Here is a 17,648-nt window from a genome sequence, read left to right as displayed (position 1 = left end):
GCTAAAACTTCCTATAACATTACACAAGGTGTTGAAGCATACATCTGAAGGAAAACAGATGTAGGAATTATTCAGCAACAGATGAAGGAATTATACTGTCCAGATCTGAGATTTCGCCCTCAAACTACCGGCAAATCCTCCTCATCAAACTTAGAAGAAGACAAACCTGTGTAGCAGCATGTGGTGTAGAAACCTTATAATCTGAAACATTAAATGTCCTCTTGCATTTTCCCTATAAACAAGGAAAAGAAACCAGCTGCAGATAACGCAGAGTATACCAGAGCTGTCAGTTCTGAATACAAATACACTCTTCCCAGGAGAATGAGAGGAACCGCAGGGCACTGCATGTGACTCCATAGAGGCTTGGGACAAAGGCTCATGGGCAACACACTATCTCTAACTCAAGAGATCCAGCGAGGAACAACACACAAATCTTGCATAATTAATAAAAACAATATTTAGTGATTAAAGGGACACTGTACCCAAAATTTTTCTTTTGTGATTCAGATAGAGCATGAATTTTTAAGCAACTTTCTAATTTACTCCTATTTTCAAATTTTCTTTATTCTATTGGTATCTTTATTTGAAATGCAAGAATCTAAGTTTAGATGCCGGCCCATTTTGGTGAACAACCTGGGTTGTCCTTGCTGATTGGTGGAAAAAATCCATCCACCAATCAAAAAGTGCTGTCCAGAGTTCTTAACCCCAAAAAGCTTAGATGGCTTTTATTTCAAATAAAGATAGCAAGAGAACGAAGAAAAATTGATAATAGGAGTAAATTAGAAAGTTGCTTAAAATTGCATGCTCATTCTGAATCATGAAAGAAAAAAATTGGGTTCAGTGTCCCTTTAAGGACCAAACAGAATTCATTGAAAAAGTTTCACTTAAAAATGAAAACAGAAGAATACGAAAGATTCACCATATATTATTCATAAAAATAAATAAATAAATAAAGACAAAACTGTCACTTTAAATCAGCACAGTCAAATAAGTAGTGTTTGAGCCCTAAAGGTTATCTGCTAAAACCATATTATCTTAGACATCTGCTAAAGAAAATGGAGGAGATCATAGGGAAAACCCTAATATAAAAAATGATCACATGAAATTAAAACGTTCCCCTCACTACAAACCATCTTAAAGGGTTAGCACCTGGGGCAAGGACTTAAATATATAATCTCCCAGGGACAGTGAAAGTGAACCTTAGACTAAAGGAGCTCTGATTAATAGCTGGAGCAAACTGAAAATGTGGTAGGTCACGTGACCGCACCCGGCGAAAACAAAATGGCGCCGCATCGCATCCTTAGATAAACAAGGCAGGGACTCAGCAATCTAGAAATTAAAATATATTTACATTGCGCTTCATCCTCTTCAGAAATACACAACCTGAACTGCCACAGAAAAAACGGCCGAATCAAAGCGCCCTCTCAAGATCTTAGTAAATAAGGAGGGAGCCAGAAAACACAACTTCTCCATAGTATTAAAAGGAAAAGTGCGCACACATGCGATATCAGAATACCGTTAAACGATCGGTAAGAGTGAAATTAGTCTCCTTACCCACTCAGCCATAGTGCCGTGAATCTATGCACTCTTAAAGAAGTATCTCTATACTGTGTTTATAGTAAATAAAACATTGGTGTATAATCCCTTAGACACTGTCTGTGCCTCTAACAAAAATACATGAGCCCAAATTAAAATATAGAAGTTAACCCTTTCCATCCTTGAAGGGAATTAACTGTCTCCTGTCACATGTGTCTTAGTGCCTGCCTAATGCCTTAAATAAATCCTCCACTGAGGATTCTGTGTCCCACTAACAAAATGCAGAGAGTTCTTTTCTTTTAACATGACTCTGTAGTGTCAGCCTCCCAGCCCCTGAAGACAGTAGGCACTTACCTGCATCTAGCCGTCCGGCATGTAGACGGCTCACAAGGTATGAGAGGATGCCGCTCCTCAAATAGACCTGTAGAAAAAGAAAGACAGAGTAAACCTACTCAGGCTTTCTATAACAGGGCAGCAACAATGTTAGAAAAACGCAGCAAGGCCCACCTCACAAGTTCCTAACTGCTTTAAAGCCACCACTGCCCTACTGAAGAGACTAACATGGAGGTCGGCTACACCCAAACTTGATGGGAAAGATCAGAGTAAACCTACTCTGCTTCACCTCTTCCTTGTACTGCAAGCAAAGAGAATGACTGGGGTTGTGGGAAGGGAAGTGATACTTAACAGCTTTGCTGTGGTGCTCTTTGCCTCCTCCTGCTGGATGGGAGTGATATTCCCAACAGTAATTGATGATGATGCCATGGAATCACCATATCTTAGGAAAGAAATATAGTTATTGATGATGCCTCTATCTCCAGTAGAAACGTTGTCTTATCTCTGGTTCCTGCGTGACTGTATGTAGCATTTTGTTGCAGCCAATGACATGACCGGGCACTGAGCAGTGCACAATACTCTTTTTCCAGCCTGTTGCTATAAGACAGTGAGTGGGAGTAGAGAAATCCTCAGCAATGTCACCTGACCAGTCACTCTTGGCAAATAAGATTACAGTTTTGCCAAAGATTATTACTATTATGCTTTATAAAGCGCCAACATATTCTGCATCGCTGAATGGGAACATGATGCGTGTATTAGTGTGATGGCACCAACCCTTCTAGTGTATAATTAGTGAGGAGTTTTCTGTGTCTCTATATTCTGGCTTGTGTTGCAGGGTTATCTTGTAAGTCTAGCAGCACATCCCTTGTGTGTTTCATTGTCTGAAAAAGCAGGAACTTTTTGGGCCACCATGACCACTACATAGAAGTCCAAGAGGCCGTTGTGACAGACCCCTCTGTCAACCTCCCTACGGATTATGGATTCGGGCATTATGTTAAGTCACCCTGTGCCCACTATAGGTACAGGGTGCAAATCCAACAGTACTGGAGGGGTTAACTTCAGTTTTGAGTAACTGTATTGTCTAAGACAGTTGTTAGCAGTTGTAGTTGTTGCACCAGTTTTAAGCAGTGGCTAGAAGCAAAATAAATAGCTGATTTAGACTTAAACTTGGACTGAATTATTTAGACGACATTTTTAAGATGAGGATGTCTCTGCCTAACTAAAAGATATTGCGGATCCTACTGCCTCTCCGCTACAATTGGTGGCAAGCGATGGGATAGTCCTCATAGCCCAGAAGAGCAACTACACATCCGGACCTAATGGGAATACAGTATGAAAGGCTGAAAAGAGCCACCCTTAAAGACCTGCTAGAACAACGGGGCAGACAAGCCAGTAACCTCAGGAAGAGGGAGATTATTACAATACTGACCAAGATGGACGGAGTATCAGGGCCCGAAGGAACCAATGAGCCCAGCATATCGGACAGAACTCCCGAAGAAGCAAGCTTTGACCGGGCAGTTAAAATAAGACTGACACATTATGGCCCCAACCCGACTGCCGAAATTATCGACCGGGTCATAGCAGCTGTGGAGGCCAACCTACTTTGCCAAAGCGGCGCTGCAGCAGCCCAAGTCACAGCAACCCCAGTGGAAAAGAGAAAGGTACATTTTGCAGCTTTTAAAAACTTCATGGAAACAGTAGGAGAGATTGATGGGTACCTTGCGGATTTTGAGAGGTAATGTGCACTACACAAGGTACCCACAGAGGACTGGGTCACGAAATTATCCGGCCGGGCCAGCGAGGCTTTTCGGGCCATTCCAGATGAGGAAGTCGGGGATTATAATGCTGTAAAAGAGACTCTGCTCTCCAGGTATGCGATTACACCAGAGGCATACAGGAGGCGGTTCAGAGACACTGTTAAATTAGCTGGAGATTCCTATGTTGAGTGGGCATGTAAGGTGCACCGCACAGCAGCTCACTGGATGGCGGGGTGCCAAGCCGTATCCGGGGAAGAGGTGCTGCAGCTATTCCTGTTGGAACATTGCTTCGACAAGTTATCCGCAGGAGTTAGAGAGTGGGTTCGGGACCGTAAACCCTCCACACTGCATGAAGCTGCTCGCCTGGCAGATGAGTATACGGATGCCCGCAAACTGGACACTGCTACCACTAAGCCCCCTGCCAGAGTGGAGTACCGACCCACAGTCACCCCAGCAGCTACCAGTTACCAACCCCCGGCACACCGCTCTACCACACCGCCTTCAGCCACAAACTATCCTCAGACAGCCCGGTTCAACTCACGGGACTACTCACAACCTATTCGGTGCTTTGGATGTAAGCAACTAGGGCACAAAAGACCAGAGTGTCCCCTAAACACAGCGAACCAAGCACAGTCCTGGAGGAGACCCGCCGGCCGAAACCCACGTAACCCACAGCCTGCTGCGTAGAGGAGGAAGAATGCTGGGGCATCCTACATGAAGCAAACACCCATGTGAATGGGAAGGAGGTCAGTGGTCTACGAGATACTGGTGCTACCATGACCTTCCTCCAAAAGAACTTGGTGTCCGAGAACCAGCACACCGGAGACACTGTGGCTGTGAGGGTAGCAGGGGGCGCTCTGTTCCGCCTACCTGTTGCCCGGGTACATTTGGATTGGGGAGTGGGCGCTAGACATGTGAATGTGGGGTTCATGAAGGGTTTACCAGCTGATGTTCTCCTTGGAAATGACTTGGCCCCCCTTGTTTCTGCCTACGCTCCGATGAGTCCCGCTGATGTTAACCCAGTGACTACCCGTGCCCAGACCCGTGCCGCCGAGACCGACCCACCTGCTGCTGAGACCCAGGTAAGACTCTCTTCCCCGACTTGTACCCTAGATCAGGCCCCCTTAGGCTGGGATACCCCAGAGACGTACGGGAGGGAAACCCGGGAGGATCCGACCCTTCAGAAGTATAGGGCTAGGGCAGATGCTGGAGAAGAGGGGGTAGATGGGGAACGTTATGAGTGGGTGGGGATAGGCTATATAGAATCCCTAAACCTTCCCAGAAAAGTACTGCCCCTCCGCAGAATCGGCAGCTGGTGGTGCCTGCAAAATACCGGCAAGAGATTCTGCGGATTGGGCATGATGTACCATTAGCTGGACATCTAGGGTCCCGCCGCACAGCTCATAGGATCACCCAAAATTTCTTCTGGCCCAATTTTAACCGAGATGTGCGGGTATATTGTAGTACTTGTGACACCTGTCAACGGGTGGGTAAGCGGGGGGATCACCCAAAAGCTAGGCTTATGTCTATGCCTATCATTGGGGAACCCTTTTCCCGCATAGCCATTGACATTGTGGGTCCCCTGGCCAGAGCTAGTCCATCAGGTAAGAAGTATATTCTCACCGTGGTGGACTATGCCACTCGTTACCCAGAGGCAGTAGCACTGTCTAATATAGAGGCAGAGACAGTAGCTGATGCCTTGGTTAAGGTTTTTACTTGGGTCGGGTTCCCTAAGGAGATTCTCTCCGATCAGTGGACCCAGTTTACCGCTGTGCTCACCCAGCAGCTGTGGAAGGTGTGCGGCATTAAACCACTGCTCAGTTCGCCTTATCACCCACAGACTAACGGTCTCTGCGAGCGCTTTAATGGCACCCTCAAGCAGATGCTGAGGACCTTTACTGACGCTTGCAGAGACTGGGAGCGATTCCTGCCTCATCTGTTATTTGCGTACAGAGAGGTGCCCCAGGAATCTATTGGGTTCTCTCCCTTTGAGTTACTCTATGGGAGAAGTGTCTGCAGACCCCTGGATCTCATTAGAGGACACTGGGAGGGAGAGACAGAGCAGGAGGGGATGCCCATAGTGCCATATGTCCTGGAACTCCGGGACCGCATGGAGAAACTGTCCCTGATTGTAAGGGAGAATCTCCAGGTGGCCCAGGGGAGACAGAAGAGGTGGTATGAGCGGGGTGCCCGGCAGCGGGTCTTCCAGGTTGGACAGAAAGTTTTGGTGCTCAAGCCTGTGAGGACCAACAAGATGCAAGCATCTTGGCAGGACCCGTATAAGGTGTTAGCTCAGGTATGTGATACTACCTATATTATAGCCAGCTGTGCAGATGAAAGGATCCAGCGATCCTTTCATGTGAACATGCTGAAGGAGTATCAGAAGAGGCCAGAGGATGTCGCTGCAGTGTGTGCCCCTGCTGCAGACGACCCAGAGAATTTACCCCTGCCCGACTTACTAGAGAAGGACCCCAGGACTGACCTCACTAGTCTTGTGCAGCTAGGGGACCGGTTAAGCCCTACAGAGAAGGTACAGGCAAGACAGCTTCTGTGGGAGAAGCAGGCGACGTTCTCCCAAGAGCCAGGCTACACTACCCTAGCTGTACATAAGGTAGAGACCCCTGGACAGAATCCCCTGCGACAGCTCCCCTACCGTATCCCTGAAGAAGTCCGAGAAGGAATGCGGAAGGAGATACAGGAGATGGCTCGGCTGGAAGTCATCGAGCACTCCGATAGCCCTTGGGCTTCGCCTGTAGTCCTGGTACCTAAGAAAGATGGGACCACCCGGTTCTGTGTGGACTACAGGCGGCTCAACGAAAGGACCACCACTGACGCCTACCCGATGCCCCGGTTAGACGAATTACTAGACCGTATTGCTAGGGGACGCTATCTGACCATCATAGACCCGTGTAAGGGCTATTGGCAGATTCCCATGGCCGAGGATGCTATCCCCAAGTCGGCATTAGTCACCCCATTTGGCCTGTACCAGTTTAAGGTCATGCCCTTTGGGATGAAGAATGCTCCGGCTACCTTCCAGCGTATGGTGTATAGACTCCTCGATGGCCTCCAGGAATTTGCTTGTGCATACCTGGACGACATTGCGGTCTACAGTGAGTCCTGGGAGGAACACCTAATCCATGTAGGGGTGGTTCTGGACAAGATTCGGGCTGCTGGCCTGACCTTGAAACCAGACAAGTGCCATCTAGGTATGGCTGAAGTGCAGTACTTGGGTCACCGAGTGGGGTGTGGGAGCCAGAGACAGGAGCCAGCCAAGGTAGAGGCTGTGGCTAACTGGCCCACACCTATCACTAAGACCCAAGTGCTAGCCTTCCTGGGGACGGCCGGTTATTACCGACGTTTTGTCCCGGACTACAGTACTATCGCCAAGCCCCTGACTGACCTGAGTAAAAAGAACCTCCCCAAACAGGTCCTGTGGTCTCCAGCTTGTGAAGCCGCGTTTCAGGCACTGAAGCAGGCTCTTGTGGCTGCCTCAGTCCCTAACAAACGTTTTCTCGCTCATACAGATGCTTCCATGTATGGACTGGGGGCTGTGCTGAGCCAAGTCGGGGAGGATGGAGGAGAGCACCCTGTCGCATACATAAGCAGAAAGTTGTTACCTCGGGAAGTAAGTTATGCGGCAGTAGAGAAGGAATGTTTAGCCCTGGTCTGGGCACTGAAGAAGTTGAACCCTTATTTATATGGACAGGAATTCTCTCATAACGGACCACAATCCCTTAGTCTGGCTTAATCGGGTCTCAGGAGACAATGGTAGATTGCTGCGGTGGAGTTTAGCCCTCCAACCCTATAACTTCACCATCAGCTACCGGCCTGGTAAGCAGAACGGGAATGCAGATGGATTGTCCCGGCAAACTGACATTCCTACCACCTCCTAGTCCGGTCATCCCCAAGTTGACCCGCCAAAGGGTCAAGCCAGGTCTGCCGGAGTGTCCCACAAGGAGGGGGCCATGTGACAGACCCCTCTGTCAACCTCACTACGGATTATGGATTCAGGCATTGTTAAGTCACCCTGTGCCCATTATAGGTACAGGGTGCAAATCCAACAGTACTGGAGGGGTTAACTTCAGTTTTGAGTAACTGTTAGTTTTGAGTAACTGTATTGTCTAAGACAGTTGGTGTTAGCAGTTGTTGTACCAGTTTTAAGCAGTGGCTAGAAGCAAAATAAATAGCTGATTTAGACTTAAACTTGGACTGAATTATTTAGACGACATTTTTAAGATGAGGATGTCTCTGCCTAACTAAAAGATATTGCGGATCCTACTGCCTCTCTGCTATGGGTAGTTATTTACGCTTGTTTATCTCCTTTAGGCTCAGCAAGAGTCAGGGGGCTGATGATGACGGGCCACTGAGTGACAAATGCAGCAGGAAAACCCTATTTTACCTGATAGCAACACTGAATGAATCCTTTAGACCCGATTATGATTTCAGCACAGCAAAAGCTCATGAGTTCAGCCGTGAACCCAGCCTTAACTGGGTGAGTATTTACTACAGTGATGGCTGTGCCAGTTCAGTATGTGTTTACCCTGGGCCAGGGTGTATAATGTGCAGATGCTAGCTGTGCTCACTATATGTGATGGGCAGGGGATAGCTGTGCTCGCTATATGTGATGGGCAGGGGATAGCTGTGCTCACTGTGTGATGGGCAGGGGATAGCTGTGCTCGCTATGTGATGGGCAGGGGATAGCTGTGCTCGCTATGTGATGGGCAGGGGATAGCTGTGCTCACTGTGTGATGGGCAGGGGATAGCTGTGCTCGCTATATGTGATGGGCAGGGGATAGCTGTGCTCACTGTGTGATGGGCAGGGGATAGCTGTGCTCACTGTGTGATGGGCAGGGGATAGCTGTGCTCGCTATGTGATGGGCAGGGGATAGCTGTGCTCACTGTGTGATGGGCAGGGGATAGCTGTGCTCACTATATGTGATGGGCAGGGGATAGCTGTGCTCACTATATGTGATGGGCAGGGGATAGCTGTGCTCACTATATGTGATGGGCAGGGGATAGCTGTGCTCACTATATGTGATGGGCAGGGGATAGCTGTGCTCACTGTGTGTGTGTGTGATGGGCAGGGGATAGCTGCGCTCACTGTGTGTGTGTGTGATGGGCAGGGGATAGCTGCGCTCACTGTGTGTGTGTGTGATGGGCAGGGGATAGCTGCGCTCACTGTGTGTGTGTGTGATGGGCAGGGGATAGCTGTGCTCGCTATGTGATGGGCAGGGGATAGCTGTGCTCGCTATGTGATGGGCAGGGATAGCTGCGCTCACTGTGTGTGTGTGTGTGATGGGCAGGGGATAGCTGCGCTCACTGTGTGTGTGTGTGATGGGCAGGGGATAGCTGCGCTCACTGTGTGTGTGTGTGATGGGCAGGGGATAGCTGTGCTCGCTATGTGATGGGCAGGGGATAGCTGTGCTCGCTATGTGATGGGCAGGGGATAGCTGTGCTCGCTATATGTGATGGGCAGGGGATAGCTGTGCTCGCTATATGTGATGGGCAGGGGATAGCTGTGCTCGCTATATGTGATGGGCAGGGGATAGCTGTGCTCGCTATATGTGATGGGCAGGGGATAGCTGTGCTCGCTATGTGATGGGCAGGGGATAGCTGTGCTCGCTATGTGATGGGCAGGGGATAGCTGTGCTCACTGTGTGATGGGCAGGGGATAGCTGTGCTCGCTATGTGATGGGCAGGGATAGCTGCGCTCACTGTGTGTGTGTGTGATGGGCAGGGGATAGCTGCGCTCACTGTGTGTGTGTGTGATGGGCAGGGGATAGCTGCGCTCACTGTGTGTGTGTGTGATGGGCAGGGGATAGCTGTGCTCGCTATGTGATGGGCAGGGGATAGCTGTGCTCGCTATGTGATGGGCAGGGGATAGCTGTGCTCGCTATATGTGATGGGCAGGGGATAGCTGTGCTCGCTATATGTGATGGGCAGGGGATAGCTGTGCTCGCTATATGTGATGGGCAGGGGATAGCTGTGCTCGCTATATGTGATGGGCAGGGGATAGCTGTGCTCGCTATGTGATGGGCAGGGGATAGCTGTGCTCGCTATGTGATGGGCAGGGGATAGCTGTGCTCGCTATGTGATGGGCAGGGGATAGCTGTGCTCACTGTGTGATGGGCAGGGGATAGCTGTGCTCGCTATGTGATGGGCAGGGATAGCTGTGCTCGCTATGTGATGGGCAGGGGATAGCTGTGCTCGCTATGTGATGGGCAGGGGATAGCTGTGCTCGCTATATGTGATGGGCAGGGGATAGCTGTGCTCGCTATGTGATGGGCAGGGATAGCTGTGCTCGCTATGTGATGGGCAGGGGATAGCTGTGCTCGCTATGTGATGGGCAGGGGATAGCTGTGCTCACTGTGTGATGGGCAGGGGATAGCTGTGCTCACTATATGTGATGGGCAGGGGATAGCTGTGCTCGCTATGTGATGGGCAGGAGATAGCTGTGCTCGCTATATGTGATGGGCAGGGGATAGCTGTGCTCGCTATATGTGATGGGCAGGGGATAGCTGTGCTCGCTATATGTGATGGGCAGGGGATAGCTGTGCTCACTGTGTGATGGGCAGGGGATAGCTGTGCTCGCTATGTGATGGGCAGGGGATAGCTGTGCTCGCTATGTGATGGGCAGGGGATAGCTGTGCTCGCTATATGTGATGGGCAGGGGATAGCTGTGCTCGCTATGTGATGGGCAGGGGATAGCTGTGCTCGCTATGTGATGGGCAGGGGATAGCTGTGCTCACTGTGTGATGGGCAGGGGATAGCTGTGCTCGCTATATGTGATGGGCAGGGGATAGCTGTGCTCACTGTGTGATGGGCAGGGGATAGCTGTGCTCACTGTGTGATGGGCAGGGGATAGCTGTGCTCACTGTGTGATGGGCAGGGGATAGCTGTGCTCGCTATATGTGATGGGCAGGGGATAGCTGTGCTCGCTATATGTGATGGGCAGGGGATAGCTGTGCTCGCTATATGTGATGGGCAGGGGATAGCTGTGCTCGCTATATGTGATGGGCAGGGGATAGCTGTGCTCGCTATATGTGATGGGCAGGGGATAGCTGTGCTCGCTATATGTGATGGGCAGGGGATAGCTGTGCTCGCTGTGTGATGGGCAGGAGATAGCTGTGCTCACTGTGTGTGTGATGGGCAGGGGATAGCTGTGCTCGCTATGTGATGGGCAGGGGATAGCTGCGCTCGCTATGTGATGGGCAGGGGATAGCTGTGCTCGCTATGTGATGGGCAGGGGATAGCTGTGCTCGCTATGTGATGGGCAGGGGATAGCTGTGCTCACTGTGTGATGGGCAGGGGATAGCTGTGCTCACTGTGTGATGGGCAGGGGATAGCTGTGCTCGCTATGTGATGGGCAGGGGATAGCTGTGCTCACTGTGTGATGGGCAGGGGATAGCTGTGCTCACTGTGTGATGGGCAGGGGATAGCTGTGCTCGCTATGTGATGGGCAGGGGATAGCTGCGCTCACTGTGTGTGTGATGGGCAGGGGATAGCTGTGCTCACTGTGTGTGTGTGATGGGCAGGGGATAGCTGCGCTCACTGTGTGTGTGTGATGGGCAGGGGATAGCTGCGCTCACTGTGTGTGTGTAATGGGAAGGATATAGCTGCGCTCACTGTGTGTGTGTGATGGGCAGGGGATAGCTGTGCTCACTGTGTGTGTGATGGGCAGGGGATAGCTGCGCTCACTGTGTGTGTGATGGGCAGGGGATAGCTGTGCTCACTGTGTGTGTGTGTGATGGGCAGGGGATAGCTGCGCTCACTGTGTGTGTGTGATGGGCAGGGGATAGCTGTGCTCACTGTGTGTGTGTGTGTGATGGGCAGGGGATAGCTGCGCTCACTGTGTGTGTGTGATGGGCAGGGGATAGCTGTGCTCACTGTGTGTGTGTGATGGGCAGGGGATAGCTGTGCTCACTGTGTGTGTGTGTGATGGGCAGGGGATAGCTGCGCTCACTTTGTGTGTGTGATGGGCAGGGGATAGCTGCGCTCACTGTGTGTGTGATGGGCAGGGGATAGCTGCGCTCACTGTGTGTGTGTGATGGGCAGGGGATAGCTGCGCTCACTGTGTGTGTGTGATGGGCAGGGGATAGCTGCGCTCACTTTGTGTGTGTGATGGGCAGGGGATAGCTGCGCTCACTGTGTGTGATGGGCAGGGGATAGCTGCGCTCACTGTGTGTGTGTGATGGGCAGGGGATAGCTGCGCTCACTGTGTGTGTGTGATGGGCAGGGGATAGCTGCGCTCACTGTGTGTGTGTGATGGGCATCGGATAGCTGCGCTCACTGTGTGTGTGTGATGGGCATCGGATAGCTGCGCTCACTGTGTGTGTGTGATGGGCAGGGGATAGCTGCGCTCACTGTGTGTGTGTGATGGGCAGGGGATAGCTGCGCTCACTGTGTGTGTGTGATGGGCATCGGATAGCTGCGCTCACTGTGTGTGTGTGATGGGCATCGGATAGCTGCGCTCACTGTGTGTGTGTGATGGGCATCGGATAGCTGCGCTCACTGTGTGTGTGTGATGGGCATCGGATAGCTGCGCTCACTGTGTGTGTGTGATGGGCATCGGATAGCTGCGCTCACTGTGTGTGTGTGATGGGCATCGGATAGCTGCGCTCACTGTGTGTGTGTGATGGGCATCGGATAGCTGCGCTCACTGTGTGTGTGTGATGGGCAGGGGATAGCTGCGCTCACTGTGTGTGTGTGTGATGGGCAGGGGATAGCTGCGCTCACTGTGTGTGATGGGCAGGGGATAGCTGCGCTCACTGTGTGTGTGTGATGGGCAGGGGATAGCTGCGCTCACTGTGTGTGATGGGCATCGGATAGCTGCGCTCACTGTGTGTGTGTGTGATGGGCAGGGGATAGCTGCGCTCACTGTGTGTGTGATGGGCAGGGAATAGCTGCGCTCACTGTGTGTGTGATGGGCAGGGGATAGCTGCGCTCACTGTGTGTGTGTGATGGGCAGGGGATAGCTGCGCTCACTGTGTGTGTGATGGGCAGGGGATAGCTGCGCTCACTGTGTGTGTGTGATGGGCAGGGGATAGCTGCGCTCAATGTGTGTGTGATGGGCAGGGGATAGCTGCGCTCACTGTGTGTGTGTGATGGGCAGGGGATAGCTGCGCTCACTGTGTGTGTGTGATGGGCAGGGGATAGCTGCGCTCACTGTGTGTGTGTGATCGGCAGGGGATAGCTGCGCTCACTGTGTGTGTGTGTGATGGGCAGGGGATAGCTGCGCTCACTGTGTGTATGTGTTATGGGCAGGGGATAGCTGTGCTCAGTGCGTGTGTGTGATGGGCACGGGATAGCTTTAGTTACTCTTTATAAAATGTTCCCCTCTAGGTGGTTAATGCGGTAAATAGCAGCCTTGTGTCTGCACTGGGTGAGGACTTCACCTCTTTAAAGCCAAGTTTGTGGGATGCAGTGGATGAAGAAATCAATCTGTCAGAATGTGACATTTATAGGTGAGTAATATAGATGTCATTTCCTTCTGTTCCTCAGATTATGGTTGTTGGTCCTGGCACTATATTTGTCATTTGATTGTTAGAGGGTGACTAATTCCATCATGTGACACTTGATGGTAACTTTATAGGATAGTCAGATATATAAATAGATAGGGTCTTCTGAGGATTGTGATATGAAACACAACTGTGTCAAGGGTCTTTCTATTTCACAACTTCCTTAGCTGAAATGTTATTCATTATTCATATTTGATTTTCCTCATCTGATATTTATTTCCTAAGATATGGTGAGTCCACGGAATCATCAATTAATGTTGGGAATATCACACCTGGCCAGCACGAGGAGGCAAAGAGCACCACGGCAAAGCTGTTAAGTATCACTCCCCTTCCCACAATCCCCAGTCATTCTCTTTGCCTTCTGTGCAAGGAGGAGGTGAAGTTAGGTGTCAAAGATTTTTCTACAATCAATATTTTATTATTTTGAAAGCCAGAGCAGGCTTGCTCTGATCTTTCCTGACTATTCTGGGTCTAGCTGTACTTCACGCTAGTCTCTTCAGTAGGGCTGTGGTAGCTTTCAAGCAGTTAGGAAAACGCAGTGAGGCCCACACCACAAGTTCATAACAGGTTGCTGCCTTTGCATAAAAAGCCAGAGTAGGTTTACTCTGTCCTTTCTTGTTGTCACAGGTCTCTGTGAGGAGCGGCTTCCTCTCATGCCAGGTGAGCTATCGTCCTGCCGGACAGCATGAGATGCAGGTAAGTGCCATTTTCTGTTTATATGGGAGAACTCTGGCACTCGTTGAGCTAAATGCACTTTATTGGGACCTAATTCCTGCATTAAGAGTCAGGATAACGACAGGGAGCAGGCACTGTGTGGGCAGTTTTCAGAGGAGGTGATTCGATGCGAACAGGGTTTGTGGTGAATCACTGGTGGCTCAGTGAGGGTATGTTTTTCAGGGGCCCCACTTAGAGAAGCAGTCTGAGGGACAACAGATGTATAGTTTATTCCCCTTGTGTACTCTGTACTTAATTTGACTAATGTCCGCCGGGACCGCTTCTGACGTAATTTAGGAGGCGGGTCCCTTTTGTCTAGGCGTTTTTTGCTGGCTAAGCGTGCGCTTTTGACTGATTTCGGCGCAGCTTTCAATGAGTCGTCATTGTCTCTGCTGTGTTTCCGGAGCGGCTGTGTGGGACCAGGAGTCAGATTAAGAGCCGCTTGTTAGAACGGTTTACAGAGGGGGCAGGTAAGCACCTCAGCATTACGCTTAGGTGTGGAGGTGACGAAGAGGTTGAACTTTAAAATAAATGTAAGCATTTAAATTTTACTTCATAAGATCTGCTGACAGACTTTATTGTCAGAGAATTTTTCTGAGCGTTATTTTCTTATAGAGCTCCTTAAAGAGACAGTGTTAGAATACATTTTTTTTTATTATTTGTTACTGTCAATTTTATGCAAACATTAATCAAGAGTTGATGCCTTCTGCTGAATGCAGACTTTGTTTAGATACTCAAGTAGAACCTCCTTTTTGTTCTTAATGTGTTGAAAGAACCTTAATGTATAAAGATAAACTTTTTGTTACTGAGCCAACACCCGCAGCTTTTTCCTCAGACATCCCAAGCTCTACCTATGTTACATGCAGTCCCCTGCAGTTCCTTGCATTCTCCTGGAGGAGTATATTTGCATGCAGAATTGCTGCCCAGGAATCCTCAGCGGTATCTGAGGAGCTAGCTGTCATCCCCATGCTTCAAGGGAGATGCAAGAGGAAAATTAGAGAATCAGATAGTAAGGTTTCTGATCCAGTACAGGCTGACCAAGTTATTCTTTCTCATAAATCGGAAGAGGAGGTTACTTTGATAGCCTCTGAGGGGGAAATCTCAGATTTGGATAGTGTAATCCCTTCTTCTGATGCTAAAGTGGTTTCCTTCAGATTCAAGCTTGAACACCTTCGTGTTTTGTTAAAGGAGGTTTTAGCTACTTTGGACGACTCCGATACTCCTGTCGTTGTCAACCCTAAGAAATCTAGCAAATTAAATAGATACTTTTGATGTACCCTCCCCTGGGGTGGTGATTCCAGTGCCAGACTGTGCTACAGAGATTATTGTCCAAGAATGGGAGAGACCTGGTATTCCTTTTCTCCAACATTGGTGTGTCCGGTCCACGACGTCATCCATAACTTGTGGGAATATTCTCTTCCCCAACAGGAAATGGCAAAGAGCACAGCAAAAGCTGTCCATATAGTCCCTCCTAGGCTCCGCCCACCCCAGTCATTCTCTTTGCCGTTGCACAGGCAGCATCTCCACGGAGATGGTGAAGATTATGTGGTGTTTAGTTGTAGTTTTTTATTCTACTATCAAGAGTTTGTTATTTTAAAATAGTGCTGGTATGTACTATTTACTCTGAAACAGAAAAGGATGAAGAGTTCTGTTTGTGAGAGGGAGATGATTTTAGCAGACAGTAACTAAAATCGTTTGCTGTTTCCACATAGGACTGTTGAGATGAAGTAACTTCAGTTGGGGGAAACAGTTAGCAGACTTTTCTGCTTAAGGTATGACTAGCCATATTTCTAACAAGACTGTGTAATGCTGGAAGGCTGTCATTTTTCCCCTCATGGGGACCGGTAAGCCATTTTCTTAGTCTAAAACAGAATAAAGGGCTTAATATGGGCTATAAAACTGGTAGACACTTTTATGGGCTAGATCGATGGCTTTATTTGGGCATTTTATACAGCTTGAGGTTGAAATTCACACTTTATAACTTTGGGGAACGTTATTTTCACGGCAGGCACTGGCTTAGACACCTTCCCAGTCAGGAAGGGCCTTCTTGTAGCAGACAGAGCCTCATTTTCGCGCCATTATTGCGCAGTTACTTTTGAGAGCAGGACATGCAGCTGCATGTGTATGGGTCTAGAAGTAGTTGAAAAGATCCCTAGAAGGCTTCATCTGGTATCGTATACCCCCCTGGGTTTGGTAAAGTCGCAGCAAAGGCTGTAGCTGGGACTGTAGAGGGGTTAAAACTATAAACGGCTCCGGTTTTGTTATTTTAAGGGTTAAAGGTCTGAAATTTGGGGTGCAATGCTTTGAATGCTTTAAGACACTGTGGTGAAAATTGGTTAAAATTGAACAATTCCTTCATAGTTTTTCACATATTCAGTAAAAAAGTGTGCCCTGTTTAAAATTTAAAGAGACAGTAACGGTTTTATTTTAAAACGGTTTTTGTACTTTATTGACAAGTTTAAGCCTGTTTAACATGTCTGTGCCTTCAGATAAACTATGTTCTGTATGTATGGAAGCCAATGTGTCTCCCCCTTCAAAATTGTGTGATAATTGTGCCATAGCGTCCAAACAAAGTAAGGACAGTACTGCCACAGATAGTAAAGTTGCCCAAGATGATTCATCAGATGAAGGGAGTAGACATAGTTCTACATCATCTCCTTCTGTGTCTACACCAGTTTTGCCCACGCAGGAGGCCCCTAGTACTTCTTGCGCGCCAATGCTTGTTACTATGCAACAATTGACAGCAGTAATGGATAACTCCATAGCAAATATTTTATCCAAAATGCCTGCATTTCAGAGAAAGCGCGATTGCTCTGTTTTAAACACTGTAGAGCAGGAGGGCGCTGATGATAATTACTCTGTCATACCCTCACACCAATCTGAAGTGGCCATGAGGGAGGTTTTGTCAGATGGGGAAATTTCTGATTCAGGTAGAATTTCTCAACAGGCAGAACCTGATGTTGTGACATTTAAATTTAAATTGGAGCATCTCCGCGCACTGCTTAAGGAGGTGCTATCTACTCTGGATGATTGTGACAACCTGGTCATTCCAGAAAAATTGTGCAAGATGGACAAGTTCCTAGAGGTTCCGGTGCACCCCGACGCTTTTCCTATACCCAAGCGGGTGGCGGACATAGTGAATAAGGAGTGGGAGAAGCCCGGCATACCTTTTGTCCCCCCTCCTATATTTAAGAACTTATTTCCTATGGTCGACCCCAGAAAGAACTTATGGCAGACAGTCCCTAAGGTCGAGGGGGCAGTTTCTACACTAGCTAAGCGCACTAGTATTCCTATCAAGGATAATTGTGCTTTTAAAGATCCTATGGATAAAAAATTGGAGGGTTTGCTTAAAAAGATTTTTGCACAGCAAGGTTACCTCCTGCAACCTATTTCGTGCATTATTCCTGTCACTACAGCAGCGTGGTTCTGGTCCGAGGAACTAGAAAAGTCGCTCAGTAGAGAGACTCTGTATGAGGAGGTTATGGACAGAATTCACGCACTTAAGTTAGCTAATTCCTTTATTTTAGATGCCGCTTTGCAGTTAGCTAGATTAGCGGCGAAAAATTCAGGGTTTGCAATTGTGGCGCGCAGAGCGCTCTGGCTAAAGTCTTGGTCAGCGGATGTATCTTCCAAGACAAAGTTGCTTAATATCCCTTTCAAGGGTAAAACCCTTTTTGGGCCAGAATTGAAAGAGATTATCTCAGACATCACGGGGTAAGGGCCACGCCCTCCCACAAGATAGGCCTTTCAAGGCCAAGAATAAGTCTAATTTTCGTTCCTTTCGCAATTT

The 17,648-nt window shown here is 49.0% G+C and overlaps 1 protein-coding gene across 1 annotated transcript in view; it reads left to right on the top strand.

Annotated features, from left to right (window-relative positions):
• The window catches only part of MAF1 (MAF1 homolog, negative regulator of RNA polymerase III), a gene marked incomplete in the record, with an annotated part of 161,163 nt that overhangs the window by 39,323 nt on the left and 104,192 nt on the right, over window positions 1–17,648 (top strand). The window contains 2 exon segments of the mRNA XM_053715512.1: window positions 7,953–8,118; window positions 12,969–13,090. Of these exon segments, the coding sequence (XP_053571487.1) occupies window positions 7,953–8,118; window positions 12,969–13,090 (288 nt within the window).

This window comes from Bombina bombina, chromosome 5 (genome assembly GCF_027579735.1).
Source record: "Bombina bombina isolate aBomBom1 chromosome 5, aBomBom1.pri, whole genome shotgun sequence".
Classification (NCBI taxonomy): Eukaryota; Metazoa; Chordata; class Amphibia; order Anura; family Bombinatoridae; genus Bombina; species Bombina bombina.
The sequence above is the reverse complement of the archived record's forward strand: the minus strand, read 5'-3'. Positions and strand labels throughout refer to the sequence as shown.